This window comes from Copidosoma floridanum, unplaced genomic scaffold (genome assembly GCF_036245765.1).
Source record: "Copidosoma floridanum isolate Cflo_tuat_1 unplaced genomic scaffold, Cflo_Japanese_pri ptg000019l, whole genome shotgun sequence".
Classification (NCBI taxonomy): Eukaryota; Metazoa; Arthropoda; class Insecta; order Hymenoptera; family Encyrtidae; genus Copidosoma; species Copidosoma floridanum.
In genome coordinates this window covers 5,580,805-5,602,783 of record NW_028321896.1, presented here as the reverse complement: position 1 = coordinate 5,602,783, position 21,979 = coordinate 5,580,805, and the positions used below count along the sequence as shown (strand labels likewise).

The 21,979-nt window shown below is 39.8% G+C and overlaps 2 protein-coding genes across 3 annotated transcripts in view; one reads left to right on the top strand and one right to left on the bottom strand.

Moving 5' to 3' along the window:
- milt (trafficking kinesin-binding protein milt) overlaps positions 1-5,460 on the bottom strand; it is a 45,294-nt gene extending 39,834 nt beyond the window's left edge. Inside the window, exon 1 of the mRNA XM_089593411.1 lies at positions 4,681-5,460. Coding sequence (XP_089449537.1) covers positions 4,681-4,713 — 33 coding nt within the window. The 5' untranslated portion in view covers positions 4,714-5,460. The remainder of the gene's footprint in view (positions 1-4,680) is intronic.
- A 1,896-nt stretch (positions 5,461-7,356) lies between these two features.
- LOC106635854 (uncharacterized) overlaps positions 7,357-21,979 on the top strand; it is a 48,033-nt gene continuing 33,410 nt past the window's right edge. The window contains exons 1-6 of one of the 2 annotated variants that reach the window (XM_014348021.3): positions 7,357-8,216; positions 10,428-10,622; positions 10,727-10,978; positions 11,055-11,184; positions 11,387-11,455; positions 13,752-14,570. In XM_014348021.3, the coding sequence (XP_014203507.2) occupies positions 7,989-8,216; positions 10,428-10,622; positions 10,727-10,978; positions 11,055-11,184; positions 11,387-11,455; positions 13,752-14,530 (1,653 nt within the window). In that variant the 5' untranslated portion in view covers positions 7,357-7,988 and the 3' untranslated portion in view covers positions 14,531-14,570. Of the gene's footprint in view, positions 8,217-10,427; positions 10,623-10,726; positions 10,979-11,054; positions 11,185-11,386; positions 11,456-13,751; positions 14,571-21,979 lie in introns of those variants that run through there. The other variant, XM_089593412.1, reaches the window with a different exon arrangement.

The window sequence follows — 21,979 nt, the reverse complement described above, 5'->3', positions numbered from 1 at the left end:
ATCTGTCGCGTTGCTCAATGTTTATTTTTTCAAGTGATATGACAAAAGCTTCCTGATTAAGGGGAAAACAAAAAAAAACCGTATAATATGTCACCGTGAGGGTGCAACAACCGCGCACTACTATACGCGTACGAAACGATAAATCTCATGACGAGCCAAGAACAACACGAAACAACTGCACCATCGGACTTTTTTTTTTTACCCAGTCCGAGATGATTTCTCGGAAATAGCGCGGGAGTGAGCGCATAAATAAATGCGTATTATTCCTGGGGTTGTAAAACACGCGCGCACTTGGTGGTGGTGGTGACACGAAAACGTCGAGACTGTAAGGGAGCGTTGAGCTACCTATATAATACATCACCTGTGGCCAAGAAAGTCTCAAAATCCGGAACTCTCGCTCGCGAGTAGTTGAGAAATAATAGACGCGACAGCTACTCACGATACATCAGAGAGAAGCAACAACATATTCTACGCTGGTTAATAACTCACACGTGCGAGCGTATGTAAATATACGTAAAGTATACAGAGCCGGTGGTGGATCGAGTTGCTCTTGTAAGCATGTGTGCATCGACGACGGTGAGATGATGTTATATAGACTACTCCCTTACGTAACAACACACACTGTCAGTATATTATACTATGTATAGGTACGTGCACTCAGGCCTATAAAGTGAAAAATTGTAAATTATACGGCAACGCGGATGAGTGTGTATCGATGCGTCAACTTTACTTTTTTTTTTTTTTTGTTTTGTTTCGCGATACTTTGTACAGGGTCGGCAGTGAGAAAGATTCGAATCGATTATCTATTGACTTGTGCGATAAATCTTTGTGAATAAAAGCGATCGCGTCAACGTTACCGGTCACCGTATCCAGAGATCATTTGGTGTGCCTGTTGTACACACCAAATGGCACTCTTGTTGACGATCTCGATTCTCGATCTCTTTGGGAAAGAAAAGTTAAATTTCTTCCAAGTGCGCATTGCTGCTGATTAAGTATGTTATAATTTTCATCGCGATGCGAATCCTCACGCTTTGAATGCAAGCGCAGCGTTACCGAAAATCGCCAAACAATTGAACAACAAAAAATTCCTCTATTATCAAAGTCCAATGGCACACTCGACACTTGGGGGAGAAACAAAAAAAAAACAACTTGTACGCGAGCCCGCTATCGAAAAAAAGTTGGACAACTCTCTCGGTAACGAATAAAACACACGCCCACGCTAACTGTCCACACGCCGGCTGTGTCAAATGAATCGAGTGAGTGAAAAACAAACAGACAAAAAAAACGTGTGCTCTTAAAAAGTAAAAAATAAAACAAAACAAAACAAGTGGCCAAAAACCATAAAAATTGACAGACACGAACAACCAAGGAGACACGTAAAGCAGGCGATGACATCACCGAGAAACTCCTGCTTTCGCTATTGTCACGTCCGCAGCTGTAAGACTTTTCTTTCATCTCGTTTTGGAGCGCGACATCGCGTATTTATTAAGAAAAAAAGAAAGAAAAAAAGAGACACAGCAATTCACACACTTTCTCTCTCTCTCTCTCGTCGCGTTAACGCGTGCAGCATCCGCGTGCGTTGATTTTCCACCACCTACTGGCAACGGCAGGCGATAATAAATTGCTCTCTTCTCTCGGTGAGACGACGGTGCCTCACGAGCTCCACTTCATATAGGTACCTATTCGTCGTTTCTTGCCTCCCGCTACACCCGGACCATGTCTCTCTCTTTTTTCACGTGACTTCATACACCTTTACATAGAATTTGGCTACTTTACTCTTACATTTTACGGGCTTGAAGTGCATATATATATATTATTCGCGACATGTACAATGCAGTGTAAAATACAATTGTTGTTGTGCTTTTATTCGAATATATCATGACTTTTTTTTGCGCTAATCGTTCAAGCTCGAAGCCATACTTGAAAATATGTCGCGGTGAACATTAAGCACACACTCACGCTTGAATGACCAACAAACTACTTACGAGCTAAGAAGAAAATGTTGTCGAGGTATCGGCGAGCGATTGTCGCCACCTGCGAGACAGACACTCGAGACGCGAAAAGTCAGTTCCGGAAAAAAAAAGTGAACTCGGGTGACTCTCCCAAGGTCATCGGTTCTTGACCCTCGTGTAGTATACGTGTCTGCCCTACCTGGCCGAGATATCAAACACGTTTTCGCGCGTATATAATTATGTACAACAGGAAGAAGGAAGTCAAAGATTGCGTAATATTCTCTACGCGTGTCACGAGAGAGCTTTCACTTTATCAAGCTCGACAACAAAGCTTTGCCTCTTTTTTTTTTTTTTGACTATTGTTGCTTCGTGATTGATGGGGTAAATTATTATTACTATGTTAACGTACAGGTGTATACCAGACGCATGCAGATGTCGTTGAAAAGCAGTAAGCGTTAAGACTCGCACTCACCGTCGGGTAGATGGTGTATTATGGATGTCCTGGTTTCCCTCGCTAGGGAGAAACCTTAAAGTGTGTTCACCGATCGAGCTTGCGCTGAAGCAACTGAAAATGCACAAAAACTGAGTGTGAGTGAAATTGCAGCTACTGTAGCTAAGTTCTGGTAATGTGATTTCATTTTTTTTCTTTTTTTTTATGTATAAAAAAAGACTGACATATGAAAAAAAAGGTACGAAAAAAGAAATCATCGATATCAAGACACATATACATATGAATAGGCTGCATAAGCATGCGAGAAAAAAAAATATTATTGTGTTGAACCGTACAGGAGATTTTTTGTGAATTTTAACGTGCGTCAATTAAATAAGTATGACAATAACCAAAAACATGTATCTACAAAGTGGGTCTATTGAAAACGATATGAAAGTAAAGGCTGTGTATTAGGGAGGGAGAGTGTAATTTTTTTTTTTTTTTTCATCACTAAGCATCAATCAAGTTAAAATGAATTGTCTATTTCACAAGTTTAAACTAACATGTAACTTAGACATAATGTCATAGTAATAGGTAAAAAAAATATTAGGGAAGTTATGTGTCCGCGGGTCCTTGAATACAATACCCGTGAACTTTACTCTAATGAGACTTATCGATTACTTAAAGTGGAGTGTATGTATATGCAAAATTACACGCTGTGCAGTGATTATTCTTTCAAAGAAAATCCTTAAAACGTGTGTCAGTGGCTTAATATTTCAGCCGTTACATCAATATACATGTAATAAACAAAAAAAAGCTCATCCATGTCCAACAAAGGGATCACAAAAAATTCCAGCAGTAGCCCCACGTGACGGTCAATATTTGAAAATCAATAACCCAACTGCCGCACTTAAACAAAATTCCAATCAGCTGTCAATAAAAAATAAAAATAAAGCTCAAGGACAAGCACGCAAGTGCCACTGTTAAATACTACAGACGTGAAAAAAAAACCCACGACTTTCATCACCTCGTAATGGGGGTGAAAAAAACACAGGCACACACATTGCAAGCTCATGCGCAACCTCGTGCACTTGGTGATATATATATAAAATATATACATGCTGGGGTTAAAGTCTCGGGGCGTTCTAGGAGCATCGCGGCCGAGTCAAGGTTAACAGCGATTCCGTTCGTTCATCCGCTTCACAGGGTCCACCCCCGCGATTTGGCTGATCTTCGATTCTATTATGTAAGCTATGCCGAGTAGCTGGAAAAAAAAACAAAAAAAAAAAAACGTAAACAAACTCCAGCACGGAGGGAGGAAACGATCGCTCCTCGACTTTATATCGATCATCCCGACAGAACAGTACACTATACAACGTGCGCAGCCCCCGGGTAAAAAAAGGAACGAGAAAAAAAAAAAAAAAAAAAAAAAACTCGTGCAACTATCACGCAACATTGCAACAAGAGAAAAGAAAAACGTTTAATATGTATGTATGTATGTATGTATGAATTCTTTTGCCAGTATAAATAAAGGCGCAAGTAAGCAAGTACTCGAGACCCCCTTTATTATTCTCGTCCCGAGTACTTGTACACCCATTATACCTGCAACCCCCTATGTCATATGCAGAGTGGGTGGAAGCACAGCAGACGACGTGCCCATCACTAATGCACGTCCGTTTGTTTTGTATACCTTATATGTTATGTATATACATTTTATAGGAACGGAGAGGATAAGTAATACACAATTGTTCGAATAGCGTATTATTGGTAAGGTATGAAAAATAATGATTGACTAAAGCGTATATAAACAGCTCGCAAATGAAGCGGCAAGTGTCAAATGTCAGGGAGCACATAATGTGAGGGGAAGCAAGCGGAGAGGGAACTGGGTTAAACGATCTGTTTCGCAAAAGAGCAATGCATAGAGAAATAGGCACGCATGATACATGCCAGAAGATTTTGTTTGCTAAATTAATGTCTCCTCGGTGTACCCACACTGGCTTGTTCATCGATATTTGCACCCATAGGTATAGCCTCATCGGAGAGACGAGGGGAGAAATGTACTGGAGTAGGTAGTTAGGTACGACTGTCAAAAGATGCTTTGGAATGTACAGGTAATAATAAAGAAAGGTCATAGGAACAGGGTTGTAACTCATCGTAAGCCTCTATCGTTCTGCACACGTACTACTATTATACCGACTTTGTAGTACTTATACAAGGAAAAAGAAAAGAAATACGGTTACGAAACCTCGTCACAGGGTGTAAAAAAAAAGAAAAAAAAAAAAAGGAGTCGAAGCCTACCGTGTAACAGATGTGTTGAGCCTCGCTACGCATCCTCGTCAAAGAGGCGGTAGCCTGTAACACTGCTGATCCTCTGCTGGTGCTGATGGTCAGTGCACGTAGTGGTCGTTGTAGCAGTCGTTACGACGACTCGCCGACGTCGACGACGGCGATGAGGTTCGCAGTTGCTGCTCGACGTGCACATAACCACACAAGTAATACAATAATAGACACCTTAGGCAGAGTTAGCACATCAACCATTGACGTAGGTATGTATGAGTACAGCGTGGGTTTGTTTATATATCTATCCGATGATCGATGCACGTCACCAGAGCATCATTATTTCACAAGGAGCTCCACCAACAGCAGCACGGCCCTTCGACTGTTATAACCTCAGAATGGCCTTGACTCTCGACATGGAAAACACCATAGGGCGACGCACCAAGACGATACCTCCACCGTCTCCTTGATATAACATAACACACCTTGAGTTGCCCGAGAGAGAGAAATTGCCAGCACTCTCTCTCTCTCTCACTTTTTTTTTCTTCTCGTCGCGTGCAGCCAGCCGCCCGAGAGAAGACCGATGACGGAGGTGTTCAGCCAATCATCAGCACAACGCAGCACCTGCACCAGCACCGATGCTTATACCTTCGCTACCTCCATGCAGGTCCATACAACCAACATGTTACGCGATTTTCAATCAAGGGAGGAGAAGGAGAGGAGTTTGGAACTTTAATCAGCAGTAGTGGTGTGTATACACTTGTGATTTTCGGAGTCAATCGAACGCGCGTGCTCGCGCGCGGGCACACACGACGAGCAGACTACGCGACCACACAAGAAAATGGCGGCCGCAAAGTGCGCAGGTCTGCCAACCCGCAGGCGGGGAAAGCGCCTTGCAGCTGGTGGGAAATTCAAACTCTCTGGGGTGGAACGCACACGAGCGATGACGAGACTTGGATAAGCTGAGATGATTTATTTTTACTCCGGTATTTCGAGTCATGCTTGCACTGAGTGTTTTTTAATTGGAATGATTGTCACCGACCGCGGTTTTAGTATTTCGAACTACTTGTTGCGGTCGAACATACGATTTCCGGGAGATACAATCTTATCGTTGTCGAGTAATGTTAATTTTTGTATGAAATGAATTATTGAACGGTACAGTCATCCATTTAATTATAAACACTAAGAGAATCATTGATTTCACTTTTTAAATGAAAAAATAAAGGAAGAATCATGTGCAGTATGGAAAAAAACGTTATCAACTTTCTTATCGTGTTCGAAATCGATGTCGAAAATGTAACCGACGCTCCGTCCATTATATCTCGCTTGAGAGAGTTGGTGTTGGTTAATTGCGCGTGTATCCACGGTTATTAATTAATTGCCGTGTAATCATTTTTTTTTATAAACATCAATATTAGCTGCGTAAATGTATGAGTGTACATTTATATAATTTATACACACACGTGTAGTCGTGTATCATTGTAATGCACGATGACTAGAAATACGTTCGCCATGGCTATTTCGGAGCATCAATCCAAACCAGGCGAGGATAATCACATCGATGAACTAATTTTCCAACGGTGACGTAGGGATGAGTGGTGTACATTTTTTTTTTTTTTTTTTTATAAATGACGGCATATCATTACTGTGCGGGGAAAAAATGCCGGGCTCGTACAGGCTCGACGAATCGATGGCTGGGAAATCTGCTTGGTTATCAAATTACCTATACTACTACGGGGGTGAGGCGGTGGGTGGGGGCGGTCATAGTATATGCATATACAACTGAAATTTGCCAATATGCGGGCACAAGCGCCACCGGAAATGCAAACGAGGGCGGGCGAAAGCTCGGATATATGGGTTTTGTCACTTTGCCTCGGTGTTATTTTCAGTTCGGACAAACCAAAGGAGAAACAATAAACCCATCCTACAGATAAAACACAATAAAGTCATTGTAATAATCGCTACTTATACAGAGATAGAAATGAAAAAAAATACACGACCGCCGACTGAACACTGGCTGCCCCCCCCCCCCGCAAGCTCTCAAGTGGCAAGTGACGTATCGTAAGCGCGCGCGACGTTGGCCAACCTGTCGATCGATTTTTGTTGTCATTATTAATTTCTCCTCCTCTCCCTCTGTCCCCCCCCCCATCGATTCCCTTTTAATTGATGTGAAACATTTTGCATTTTTACAGGTACATACGTATGCATGACGATGAGAAGAGTGAAACAAGCTTGCAATCGAGTTACCCAGAGTTAAAAATACAAGTCGTACAGCCCCATCGTACAACCACGCACAGAGAGACCCCCCAGGATTCAGACGAACCACGTATTCAGCAGTTTCAGCACTATCAGTAGGGTGTTTTTTTTGGAGAGGTGTATTTTATAGGTGCGCGAGAGAGAGCTGGTGCATGTGTGTAGGAGGAGCATAGGCAGATATCAGGAGTGAGAAAGAGAAAGAAAGAGAACAACCCAGTCCATGCGCAAACGCCAAACCATACAGTCCAGCAGTAGGCGAGGCTGCCCAGCACAGGAGGAGCTGCACGAGTGGAAGTCGTCGTGTTCCCGTTAACGGCGCGGGGGTGGAGATATAATACACTGCTGAACTATCTATATAATATATTGCACGTGCACGCTATAGCCATTGTGTGCAACAACACGAGTAAGAGAGACAGATAGCACATAGCAGACACTCAGACAGACAGCAAGCACACACACACACACACATTCATTCTACAGATTACATGTGCACACTTGACTTGACTCGTGCTGCCGATGGTGGCGGCGGCTCGAGGCTCGAGGCTCGAGGTGTAAATAGGTATACACCCATAGCACATTAGCAGCAGAAGCAGAACAGAACAGAACGGGAGAAGCTTTTGGTGTGTTTTGGTGTGCAGTGTGTGCAGTGCGTGTGGACGTGGAGAACGAAGAGGTAGTAGCGACAGGGAAAAAAGAGAGGAGTGTGTGCCGAGCAGCTCTGCTGCTGTTTGTGGTGATCGTCAACATATAATAACACCAAATACGACGACGCCACAGGGGGGCCTCGTCGGACTAAAGATCAGATCCTATAGCCTCGAGCGTCATCGTCATCATCACCAGCAGTAGTAGCAAAAGCTTGTGGTCGTGGTGGTTGTGGTGTTTGTGTTTAGTTGGTGCCTCTCAGTTAGCAGCATCAGAGAGAGAGAGAGAGAGAGAGAAAGGTGGTGTGGTGGTGGTGCAGCAGGTGATCATAGCAGGTGCAGGAAGAAGACGAACAAGAGGAAGAAGCAGTGACGGAGCTGGTGGTTGCGGAGGAGGCGAGGAGGAGGCCGCAGAGCTGGGCGAGACACGCAATGACGGATAGCAGCCAACAACAGCATCATCAGCAGCAGCAACAGCAGCAACAGCAGCAGTTCTGCTTGCGTTGGAACAACTTTCAGGCAAACATAACGAGTCAATTCGAGGCGCTGCGCGATGACGAGGACTTTGTCGACGTTACCTTTGCCTGCGACGGCAGACGCCTCCAGGCTCACAAGGTCGTACTCTCGGCGTGCAGTCCCTACTTCAAGGAGCTTTTCAAGGTTAGAAAATCTTACTTGCCGCTCTATATACTTCATACATATGCTGCTGTATAGGCTGTCTGTTGTACCCCTTGCTTCCCTCCCTCCTTTCCACGGGCCACTTGCTCCGTTTTTCATCCTATTCTTACCCCACCTCTCCTCCTTACCTATATCATGTGCTTGCCCCCATTTGGAGACACGAGGGGTGAGCGAGCTGAGCATTGCGAGCAAGCAAGCAAGAGAGAGAGAGAGAGAGAGAGAGAGAGAGAGAGAGAGAGAGAGAGAAAGAAAGAAAGAAAGACAGACAGAAAGAGGGTCGTTCATGAGGGCCAACCCTTTTAGTTTAGGGATGGATGTGTCGTCTCTCCCCCTCGATGCCCTCGCGCACCCGTGCACTACTCTTTTTGTGTACAGCCCCGACGCTTATTCCCCAATTCCCCTCTCGCTCCTTCTACGCCTCGTTTCCCCCTTGTTTTTTCGCTATCTCTCTTCCTCTTTGCCATTTTTGCTTATACTTGCTCGCTATAAACTCGCTGCTGCTTTCGCTGTTCACATTTTGCTTTTGCCATGCACATGTGCATATACCTATACGTAGACATACATGTATTGTGTACAGGGGTGGTGGAATTTTGTCTGTCTGTCTGTTTGTCCATTTAGGGTCTTTTTTTCCCATCATTATTATCGAGTACGCTGCTAAAAATTATGCAAAAAAATTGACTCTTTTTTCAAAACTCTTTTTCCTCCTCCTTTTTGCGATTATTAGTTTTTCACGGTTATTACAGTTGATTTTTCAAACTGGAGTATTTCAGCTTTATGTTTTATTTTTTCATAATACGAATACATGTTTATACTTGATCAAAATCATGGATTTATGAGATTTTGGTAAAACCGTACCAGGAAAATCGAAGTACATTCGCAAATATTGATTGCAAAAACAAATACACGTTTGACATATGGTTTTTTTTTATTTCTTTAATTTTGTAATAAGAGATACGTTGTCAGATGTATACAGAAAACATGACGTGTATACATTTCAAAGTTAATTATTACTTATTATTATTATTTTTACTGAGCCTTATTAATTCTGATATTGATTGGACACACATGGGATATTTTCAAACACACCTGTGTATGAATAATACACAGCCAAGTATCAGCAAGCGATGGTACTGGAATATAGGCAGATTAAATGTCAGGTGCAATTGTGTGCATGAAATTTTCTGTCTGGCGTTTCACTAACACACACACGCATACACATACGCAATCAATGTATATTACACATCGAGTACTTTACCAAAGCAACCCTTTTGCTCATTCCGTCCTCCCTTTGGTCTCTTTCTCTCTTACTCATCAATGTTCCCCACCCCAAACTTCATTGCACCCATGATCCTCCTGCCATTCGTTACCCTACATGTTTTCCTCTCCCTCTTTTGGGTGCTCTTTTTGCATGCATCGCTCTCCCACTGCCTAGCTCTGTTTCCCTCTTTTTTTTTCCCCTGTCTATGTCTGTCTTTGTGGCATCTCTTTCTGACTTGTAAACCAGATATAGAGATATTTACTGGTGCATTTTTAGTCCTTGCTTGCGTTATTCCATGATTATCGGACTAGCATATCTCTAGCCATATTTTTTACATATACGCTTTTAAAAATAGTTGAAAAAGTTTTACTCTTGACAATGATATTTATAAGGATATGATTATGATAAAAACGCAGTTTTTCTAAAACGTTTTGAGATTTCATTCCTTACAAACCATGTATAGGCTTACCAATGTCCTTGCAGCTGTTACTAAGAATGCTGTTTAATAGCAAACTTGAGAAGTTGAAATTCCTTTTTCGATTTCAGGCCAAGATAAATAGATATAGATATTTGAACGATTGATTGGTGTTGCTATGCTGAGTTTTTGAGGAAACAGCATACCCATATAGATTACTCTTAGAGGTGAAATTATATTTATTTATGGCTGGCAAGCTGCTGAGGTGTCTTGGCAACTTGCAGATGTTGCTGTAATTGCTTTGAATCATATCTAGGAAAATATTGAGCTTCATTTATAATGCTCACCATAGCCATAGAGTTATGTAACTCTTTATCTTTGCATGAGCACATTTTATAACTCAGGGACACTTGATATCTAATACCAAAATTAGATACACTTGTAGTAAACTCTAGTTTGTGTCAGAAGTTATTTGAATTTTAGTACTTGTGATTGATTTCTGTGCATTATTTTATTTCAGACAAATCCTTGCAATCATCCGATAATTTTCATGAGAGATGTGGAGTTTGAGCATCTACAATCTCTTTTGGAATTTATGTATGCCGGGGAAGTTAACATCTCACAAGCAGAACTTCCGACGTTTTTGCGAACTGCAGAGTCTCTCCAAATCCGCGGTCTCACTGACTCCCAGAGCAGTAACCAGCACAACGAAAAGGTAATTTTTCAAGATACTTGTTGAAAATATCCGAGCATTTACTTCAAAACATGTGTTAAAAGTAATCTTACAATCAAATTTTCAACAACGATTCTTTGTCTCAGCATTTGAGGGCCAATAATATTAGTGCCCCCAATGGACGTGGCCCTGTGTCGCCGAATTTCGATGACGAGCACAGTAAAACGCCGCCGTTAAGCCCTCCACCGTTAAAAAGGCTGTGCAAAAGAAGTGATTCACCTCAGATCTCTAGTCCAGCACCTGCTGTACCACCATGTGCCACCAGTACACCTCGCTCTCGACCACTCATCGAACCTCAAGTCGAGCTTGATTGCTACAAGGATGTCGATTACGTGCAGGTCGCATACGATTCTATTTCATGATACGGCGATTGGTAAAACCATAAACTCATGAATTCTTTTTCTGCCCCAACAGCCAAAAGTTGAACTGCCAGAGTATGGAAGTGATGAAGAATCGAAACACGATCTCAATACATTACCTGGAGGCTTCCTCAGTTTGGATGGAGGAATGGAAGTCTTACCTTCATATCCATCAACGTATGCTGGTACGAAATCATTAAAACCAAATTTATAACCTTTCAAAATTTAATTTACCTGATGCTTCTCATGTAAAATCTAAATCGTTCTTAAAAAAAAAAAATTTCTTACCTAAAGTAGGTTGAAACTTTATAACTATAATGGTTTGTTCTAAAAATAAGATTTTGGCGAAATTTCGATTTATTATTATTTTTCCTTTCTTTTTTTTAGGCAGTGGAATGGATGGAGGAATGCCTGGGCCGTCGCATGGAAACACAGAGCTAAATCCGGAGCAGCAAGGTGAGTAACTCATTGACATTGTTACCTTAGTAGTGCGAGCACCATTACAAACAGCAACAACCTAGCCGTTTACATCACATGTATTGAATGTGAGTAGTTGAGAGAAAGAGAGAGAGAGAGAGAGAGAGAGAGAGAGAAAGAAAGAGCAAGTGAGCGAGTGAACGAATGTTGGATGAAAAGAAACGGAACGAAAGGGAGTGAGAGGAAGAAAAAGAGTTTTAAAAAGAGAGAGAGGGAGAAGAGAAGAAAAAAGAAATACCTTGACGGTTTGAAATGGTAAGCTCGTGTGTAGATCGGTAGGTCTTGCGATAGGCGTTAGGAAAGAGAGAAAGAGAGAGACATTTGACACTCTTGAGGCTGCTTCTACAGGCACGAGTCCGTTGCAGAGTGCAGTTTGCAGCTATAAAAAAAGCCGCTGTGAGATGAATGAAAGATTTTACTAAAGTTTGATTTTTAATTCAATGAAAAACTTTAGTTGAGAAAATATATAATTTTTTATGTACAGAAAAATAACAAAAATATACTTCATTATATGTGTACATAATTAAGAAATCCTGGGAGCCCATTTTGCTTTAATAATTAATGTCTTTATTTTTTTCATGCTTCCAATCACGCGTGAACATGTCTCAATTAAGATTTCCTTTTCATTAAAGCACATAATAACGCATTCAAATTCAATAGCATTAATTTATTAAATTTATTAAAATGCTAACAAACGATCGCTTTTAACGTTTTTTTAACACTAGAATTTTGGCATTTTTTTTCATAAAAAAAATTTTTGGTTTAAAAAAAGCTATCGTTATCATCATCTCATTTTTTGCTTTCATCATCTCAGAACTAATGTACACATTTTCCCTACTTCAAGTAGATGCATTATTCATTTGTGATAGACATCTGTTATGTCGTGTTTTAATTTCAACAAATTACCGCTTTTCTGATGACTGGCATCAATTTTATCGATTCCGCAGGTACCCACATTAAATTCGATTCAAGAAATTTTTTTCTGTTTTTTTATAGAAATCTTTTCTATAAAATTTTCAGTAAAAAAATGACGAAAGAAGATTTTTTTTATTTCAAATCATTTTGTATCGTGCTTGTGTAAATTAATTTGAAATTCGGATGAATTGGCTTACTTAACTACAGAAGAAAACCGTCTCATCGCCGTTTTTTATTGTTTCTAAGATATGGACAGGTGGATGAAAAATGTATAGTACTTTGTATTTTTGATCTAAAGACAAATATATTAACAAAATCATGAAAAATTTGAAATAAACAGTTTAAAAACACTCGTTGCACCTGCCTATATCCTTGAGGGAGAGTCAAAACTAAGGTCACCTTTTTGTTGACATCTTTTTGTATTGTCGATTCGAGCATTTACTCGTTTGTACAGTTTTCAATAATATTATTCGCGAAAATATGTTCATCTTTTTATGAAATTGTAATAAACAATCTCGTCTTTCAATATTCTGTAGTTTATGTTGCATTAATTAATTCGAGTAAAAAGATTCAATAATAATTTCGAACACAACAAAAATAATTCAATAAAATACAAACGGAAATAAAATAGTGACCTCAATCGACTGTAGCTCAAACGTTCCCTCGAACGGAGAGAAATGTCACGCATGTTAATGGAATAATTAAAAAATTGATATTTCTCTCCAGGAAGAAAAAAAAAACAAAAAATGAAAATTGACGAGAGAACGCGAGTTGGTTGAGCTGGCAGGCAGCAAGCGCAATGACTGGGTGTAGTGCTAATAGGGAGATCGTTCGCTGGTTGTTGCTGTCCTGTGGTGGGTGGTTAATTATTCTCATTATCTCATACTTTTTTTCTTATCTGTTTTTTGTTTTTGTTTTTGTCTTTTCATTATTTTGTTGTTGTTTGTTTCTTTAATTGCTGTTGTCTCATTGTAACGTCTCGCGTGCATATAACAATAATGATAACAATGAAGCTTTCAATATCGAAATTTTCAAAATTTCTTTTTCAAAATTACAAAGTATATTACAATTTACTAATAAAACGCGTTTCATTTGTTACTGCTATAACTGTTACAAATAAGTATATTCAATTTATTTCTTTATGTATATATATTTATGTACATATGTTCATTACCGATTTTTGTATCATTATTTTGTTAATTGAAGTAAATTGAAATTAAAAAAAAAAAAAAAAAAAAAAAAAAAAAGAAAGAAGAGAAAACAAAAATAATAATGATGAAAAAAGAAATTTTAACGTGCTATTGCTGTGGGCTTCTGCTATCGTCTCCTCGGTTAGAGCAAGATTGTGTGTGTGTTGCAGCTGACCTGCGTAAACTGCACTCGCTGGACCCGCGCCCCTGTCCTGTGTGCAACCGCATGTACAGTAACTTGTCCAACCTGCGGCAGCACATGCGCCTCATCCACAACCCCCAGAGTGTCTCATGCCCTCTATGTAGCAAGCCGTTCAAGACCAAGCTCTACCTGAAGCGCCACCTCGTCAGCTTCCACGAGGTGGGCGTTGTCCAACGCCCGCCGGACGACAACAACGTCTACCATCAACAGCAGCAACAACACCAGCAGTTCAGCACGACGACACTACCAGCCAGCGGCAGCAGCTGCAGCACTAGCAGCATCATGAGCCTCGCCATCGCTTCGCTCCGGGAATTCAAGCCGGCAATATCGGTCGCCTCGGTCATAAACAACAACAACAACAATACAAACAGCAGCAATAACAATAACAACAACAACAATACCATTAACAACGCGCTGCTGCTACCGACCTCGGCGACTTCGTCGTCTGCGTCGACGTCACCGTCGTCGGTGTCAGCGCCGATCGACTCGAAGCACGAGATCTTGGGTGACGACGTCGGCAGCGTGTCCGTCGACGAGAGCCTGCAACTAGCGGCCACGCCATCGAGCATTGAGACAGTCGAGCAGCCGCGGTTGCGCTTCCAGGGTACCCCCATGGCTGCTAGCTCGATGGCTCTGGGGGATGGCTTGCCGCCTTACGGTCTCGATCTTGCCAGCCAGTTGGACGTCAAACCAAACAGACCGGCCTTCGCCGGAGCCATGCTGCAGTTTAACGCGACCTTTCACTAATAGAGCCTCTCTCTCTCTCTTTTTTTTTTACGTTCTCTCTCTCTCTCTTGTTTCATTGTCATCATCATCATCATCATCATCATCATCATCATCATCATCATCATCATCATCATCATCATTTTTATCATCATCGGATGGTGCTGTAGATCTTTTTGCACGTAGGCGGTCGAGAGTTTCAGGAGCCAAGCGCTATTGATTTTGTCGAGCAAGATTGTCAAACAGCTTTCAACCAATGGTGCTCACTTTTACACGTTGTGCCTGCCTCCGTTTCCCGTTGAGGAGCGCGAGGGAGGCGGGGATCGTCGCATATTAACAATAGTATATTATAATTGTATAAGTAAATGATAATGAAACTACAGTACAAATCAAGCCGATAATATTATAATAGACAAGATAACTAATTAGTTAAAATAGACTCCTAACCGATATAAGCTTGACGATCTTGTTTTGCAAAATCGATTCGTTGTATTTGTGCTTACGATTTTCCTTTCGTTGATGAAAGTACACGTCGGTCCGGTTACTTACTGCGCTCAACTCTCGTGTCTTATTCAAACGAATATCTCCAACTTGTGTACTTCCATGACAATGTTACGAAAGCTCCTGAAACTCATCGAAAATTCAACCCTCGCGCAAAAAGTTTTACACCTAGTAAATCTAGTTTTCGTAGAGTTTTATTTATTATTTCGCTCAATTGCCCAGTATCTTTTATTGTGATATATTATGTATATGCTAATTTTAATCTTTGTATACTTTGATGTCATCGGACGTCGATGCGTTATTGTTAGGTTATTTATTGCGTTACGAGTATTTGTGTTTTTTATGTTCAAACTATTATTATTGCGTACGTATAATGTGACGTCCTAAAAAAACGTTTGTCGCAGCTCAGAGCAGAAAACGTTGAAGAGTCGAAGGAATATGAGAAAAAAATGGTTTTTTACGATTATACGTATAGGATAAAATCGACTGAGCGAGGTTTTTAAGAAATACGATTTAAGAAACAGAACAAAAGAACCCACAAGGCTGATAATATTTAAAACGATAAGGGCACTATGAAGGTATTCGAGGAATACCGGCGTTGGCGTCACTGAGCGCCTGACACTGCACGTGAAAAACAAACCCAAAACAAAAATGAGGCACACCCTCGCACTTTTCACTTGAAAAATAATTTCGAAACCACACGGACACACATTCATATTTATATATACAAACACCAACGATCCCCGCTATTGAGTAAAAAGGCGCCAGTGCAGGCAATTAAATGATGAGTCGCAGGATGAACGACGTACGTACGAGTGATGTAGATATAATTGAAAGGAGGAGGAAATGAAAAAAAAAAAAAAGAAAAATTGAGGGAATCGAGAAGAAGCAAAAAAAGGGATGTAATCGTTCCGAAAGTTTCTAGTTTTTGCTTGCGAATTGGAGATCGTCCCGTGCCTGTTCGTCGCGAGCTACACTCAATGAGTTGAAAACGAATTATAAGGGACACGCGGCGAACAATAGTAACGAGGAAGAGTGAAATAAGAATAACTAAATAAAAATAACGAAGGTGGAGAAGCCACCCCACCTCGTACCGGTTGATTATTATTAATGATAAAGATAATAGGTAACTTTCTCTTGGCAACTGCATAAACCGTATACACAAGAGCCCGGATATTAATGATAAATGAACAAGACTTGTTGTTTTATTTGATGCTATACAGTGTTACACAGACTACAGATATTTACAACAATATTATATTCTTACAGAGTATTATATTTACTTTTTAATAATTGATTGCCGAATAATCGCGATGCGCGATTGCAGAATTGAATAACAATTGAAATAATAGGCTCGTAATATCAATATATTTTTCACACGAATTAAAAAAAAAATAATAATAATCATAATAATAATTAAAAAAATAAATAAACTACAAAAAAAAAAAAAGTAAGGGATGCGCACAGAACTCGACGTTTCCATGTGCGTCTGCAAGCCAATAAAATGCAGGATCAAGCATAAAGAGTGATATTTATTATTGTCGAAGTGAAAACAGTAAAACAGAAAAATAAACCGTGATTGCAACAAATTTTTCAATTATGAATGAATGAATAGGAACACGTGCAGTTTTTAAAACATAAGTAATAATAATGATTAAGAAAGGCGAGACTTGGCGCTTTTTTTTTCAGGCGCGAACAGATAAGAGCGCACCCGTCTATTTTTATGATCCGCTCTGATCGGCACCGGCTCTCAATACACGTACTTTTCGCAAGTACTCGAGACCGATTAGTTCCTAATACAGGTTTCTGCAATTTGTTTGTTTTTTACCGGACACTCCACGGGAGAACAGCGCGACAGATATATTTTTTTTTTTTTTTTTTACAGACGGCATAACTGAGCCGAGCGAAATCATGTTGTTCGACTAAACAACGCTTCGCCGACTCGTCCGACGTGTGATATGACCTGTTTGAATTTTTACTGCGAACAACGTACGATTCCTCACGCGTCACTGTATCGTTCTCACAGACAATTGTTATATCACCATCATTATTATTATTAATTATTATTACTATACCAATACACAACGTAACAATAATGGTGCTCTTTGGAATGTGATCTTCATTTTCACGAGTTTATTATTTACAACAATACTGAGCTTTGAAAGTTCAAGCCTAAGTAGCGACGACTGTGAAAATAGCTGCAACTTTGTATTACAGAATAATACATACACTATTGGATAATTTAATCAGTTGAACTGACCACGCGATTAACGATAATAGCAATTTATTTTTACAAACGTGAAGATAACATTCCAACGTTTCGGTGTACACACACGCAAAAATCAGTTTGATACTGAACAACGATATTAAAATAAAATAAAATGAGAACAAAAAAAAAAAAATAACAATAGCTACAGATCGAAATGTCAAACGGCAACAGGTTGTTTTGGTTTTTCAAAGACGAGTAATTTTGAAACAGGGTCATATTGCGATTAACGCGAATCACATTCATTGTATTTATGGATATACACGTCCGTTCACGTCACAGCAGAAATAATATATGTTTGTAAATAGTAAATGTTTTTGCGTCCAACACGACAGGAAATGGCACAAATGGGAAGAACCGATTTATAAAAAAAAAAAAAAAACAAATAAATATTATACATAAACATATAAATATCGTACATGTACATATAGATACGTCCAAAAATTCGAAACGGCTATATAAATATACTTTTACTACATTTTTATACATACTACAATAGTCAAGCAATGTTAGACGCATCAACATTTACCGCCTTGGATACGTATAAATACACGCATAGACACGCGCGCGAACAATAGCCTATAAGTATACCCAATAAGAGTAATAAGCCGCTGCAGCATCGCGTTCTCCCGGTACATAATATACTACTTATATATATATATATATATATATATATATATATATATATATATGTGGCAATCAAATGATGTGCATCGGCAGTTCTCGCTCGCTCGCAATAGTGATTTCATTGACGATACACACGTGCCTCGTTATCAAAACACGCCACGGCAGTGGCAATACTTATTACTACCATAATTTTTACGCAAACCAAGAATATATTGTAATAACCACTTATACGGGGGAGCATCGGCTAGATCAGCGCGGATCGGCGATAAAACGAAAGGGGTGTGAGGAAAAAAAAGCGTTCAAGTCGGCGCCAGCAACGCATTTCCCATAGCCATGTAGTACCAAGCAGTACAACTCGGGATTTTTTATAATTATATTTTACAGATGACAATAGTTACGTACGTTTGAGGGGAAGAAAAAAAATAAAAATAAAAACAATGTACATAATCACAAGCAGAAAAATCCGCGTGCATGTGCTGTACGACACGAAGGCCGACGGGAATCCGTAAAAAAGCGAGATTGAACTCGTTCCTTCCCCCCAACATCCGTAAACTCGTTTTTTTTTCCCCCTCGCACGCAAAGGGTTGAAACAGAGTGTGCAATCGGTTTCTGCGCAGGCCCGTGCATTTTTTTCACCCCTTATCGAGCGCTTGGTACGTGTGTGTCGTACAGCACACGGGGCGCGGTCTTTTTTTTTCTTCAACAATGAATATGATGACATTTTCTTCGCATATTTGTACGAAAAAAAAAAGTCCACAAACAATCAAACTAAGTAGGTAAAAAAAGATTTTTAAGCAGCTGTACAATAGATTACCGAGATATGGGAGATATATTTACGTATGAATCCAATTTTGTTTTTTTTGTTTTTTGTTTTTTGTTTTTTGAACAAATAAAATATAAATTGATACAAAGGCGCCCGGTCGATGATTCATAGATTAAAATAATCACGTTAATCCGCGGCACTCGCGGTTCCGGCGCAACGACTGCGTTGGCGCGCGCGCGCGGCCGCTTCACCTCAGAACATTTATATATATGCATGTTTGAACGAAGGGAGGATAAGGTAAACGAACCAGATTTTTTTTTCAAACATTAAACGCAGTTGAACTCTTTTTAACGTAAATACACGTTACGTGCGATCGTGTTTTAACAGAATGTTAATTGTAAGCCCACACACATGTACACACACACACACACGCAACCACATACAAAAATATTTATAAGCATTAGCAATGATGCAAACGGGATTAGTTTTGTACTTTATTATGTATAAGTAGGTCTGTTACTACGTTGATAAGGGACGTTTTTGTACGACAGCGCATCGTGTTTTTGTTGATTGTAGGTACATCTCCCGTACTCCTCTGCCCCCCCCCCCCGTGTCCCTCGTCTGTTCCTCTTTGACCTTGATTTTTTTTTTTTTTTTTTTTTTTTTTTTTACATTGATACACGTACAACAAATAACAGTGTGATAAAACGAATAATAGTAACGATCGTTGTGAGGGACCGCGACCAATGTTATTTGCATCAAGCACATCATTGATTTCTCCGTTATATGTGCAAAGTAATTTTAGTAGAAAAAAAAAACAGAAAAAAAAAAAAAAACAATTACAAACCCTTACAATAGTACTCAAATGGTTATTTATTATTATTATTATGATCATCATTATATTATTGTAACAAATATGAGATGCCCAGCGTGCGCGAAGCAGAGCTAATCTTTTTTATACAATTTTTGCAGAATACGAGAAATAAAATAGGATTAGATTATAAATGTTGCATATCATATACATTATATTGTTATTTATACGCTCGACGACGCCAATGTCTACGTACAGGTTGTGGTGGTCGTCGGTAAACACATACACACAGAAATATACTTACGTGCGGACTAAGAGCTCGGAGCCCCGTATCGCAGATGTTTCACCATAGACCTCTTTTTTTTTTTTTTTTTTTTTTTTTTTAAAGAAATTCACAGATGCCTCTTCCTGGCATACATTACGTATAATATATTTGGAAATCGTATCCATACCGCTTGTACGTGTATACAGAAGCAAAGCGCGAGAATATAAATTATATAAGAATCTCTCGAGTGGCAGAGGAGGCCTTGAACAGGCATCCAGCTATGGTTGCGGGTGTTGCACGGCACCGCTCTCGAGTTACGCGCTTTCGTTAAAAACAACAATAAAAAAAAAAAAAAAAAAAAAAAAAAAAATACTTACGTAAGACAACGCGAGAAAAACGACTCTGCGATTCGGTGTCCGAACACAGTCCCCTCTTTCTCCTTTTCTCTTTTCCCCTTGGAGGAAAAAAAAGGCACGAGAAGGATGGATTAATTGATGCTCTCCACGCACACGATACATTTACACGTTCGACATTTCAAGCACGAGTTACACGTGCCGCGTAGGTACACGTGGTTGCCAAGCACTACTTTTTGCAACTGAATTTTTACGGATCATTAGTTTCAGGGCGTTGAATTAAAATTTCCATGTTTCATTTGAAAAAGGTTGAAACGATCCTTTCAATTGCACGGATGCATCGGCGTGTCTAATCGAACTGTTATGTTTCGAGGCGACGAATTTGACGAATTTCGGGTGAAAATAACTTTGCTGAATTCACGAAATTGCTTGTCCGCGTAATTCGCTCGGTTTTGCCGGTGTGAGCGCGATGCGTATGACAAATTTGGACAACAGAATTTAATTAATGGCCGCGCAAAATTATTAGTCCCGAATCGAGGAACAAAGGCGGGAGTTTTATCGACAAGGTCCATTTGTTTGGCGAACATCCTTGTGTGCTTATCGAGCGTCGTTTGATTAAATAATTCGACAGTGAAAATTAATTCGTCAATGGAACTTCTATTATGATACGGCATCGTTTTAATCGGTCAATTGGGCCAATAGCAATCGTCACATTTTCCACCATCGCAACGATATTGTTTTACCAATCGTAAGGGTTTTTGTTACAACCGCCTGTTTCAGAGCAAAACGTGTACCCACGCACAGCTGGACGCAACATAAATTTATCACTTATACTTACAGAGCACAATCAAACACAACAAAATAAAACGGACGTGCGAGCACACGTGTGCGCGTGCAATGCAAGTGTAAAAGAAAAAGAAAAAAAAAAAAAAAACAGAGCGAGCTATATGTGAGGGCGAGCGCGCGAATCCTCGTACACACAGCTAGGCTGGACTTCGCTGGGCATTAAACCGGTTAAACTAGTTATATTACATACTTATTCTTCTCAACAGACAACAAAACGATCGACACAATCTCAAGTGTCTTGCGGATATTGTGCATACAAGCAAACACGTACACACATACTCACACGAGACATGGTTTGCAGGAAAACCTTAATTTTTTTTCGTCGATTTTTCACAGTGTGACATTGTCAGAGATTTTTATTTTGCCTTTCACAAAGTGCTGCTTATTGTTTCGTCCTCGCGGTCGTTTGGATTTTTGTTCAATTTTCTTTTCACCACCACCACCACCACCCGCCGATTATTATAACATTCACAGTAAACAGGAATTTCCACATAACAAAGACCGACGTCGCTAATTTTCAATCACAATCATTTAAAATGGAAGGAATAAAACTCACGGGACAAAATTTGTGCGAAACAAGCTAAAAACAAGCAAAAAAAGAGACTAAAGATGAAAAAGAAGAAGAAATAAAAATCATGAGCGCATGGCGTGGCAAAAGAAAAAAAAAAAAAACTGACGAATGAACGAGATCACAGTTTGGTGCATCTTGAACGAACAATGAGCCACGCAACTTTTTAGTATGTACTTTCGTTCGGATAACCTTTTGTGGAACGATAAAGTTTTTTTTGGAGAAGTCGGAGAACCAGAAAATAAAGAGGAAGCAAAAAAGAAAAAAGAAAAGAAAGAAGAAAAAAAAAAAAATGCAAAAATCGAGAAAAGTGTTAATGGAGCGTGATGACGTGTTGGGACGTAAAAAATTCTTGTAAGATAAAAAAAATTTTGTAAAAAAACGTTGAGGTTTGTAAAATTTACTAAATTTAGTTTCGGTGTAAAAAGAAATGAAATAAAACGCGCTCGTATTTTGGAATAATAAAAAAATTT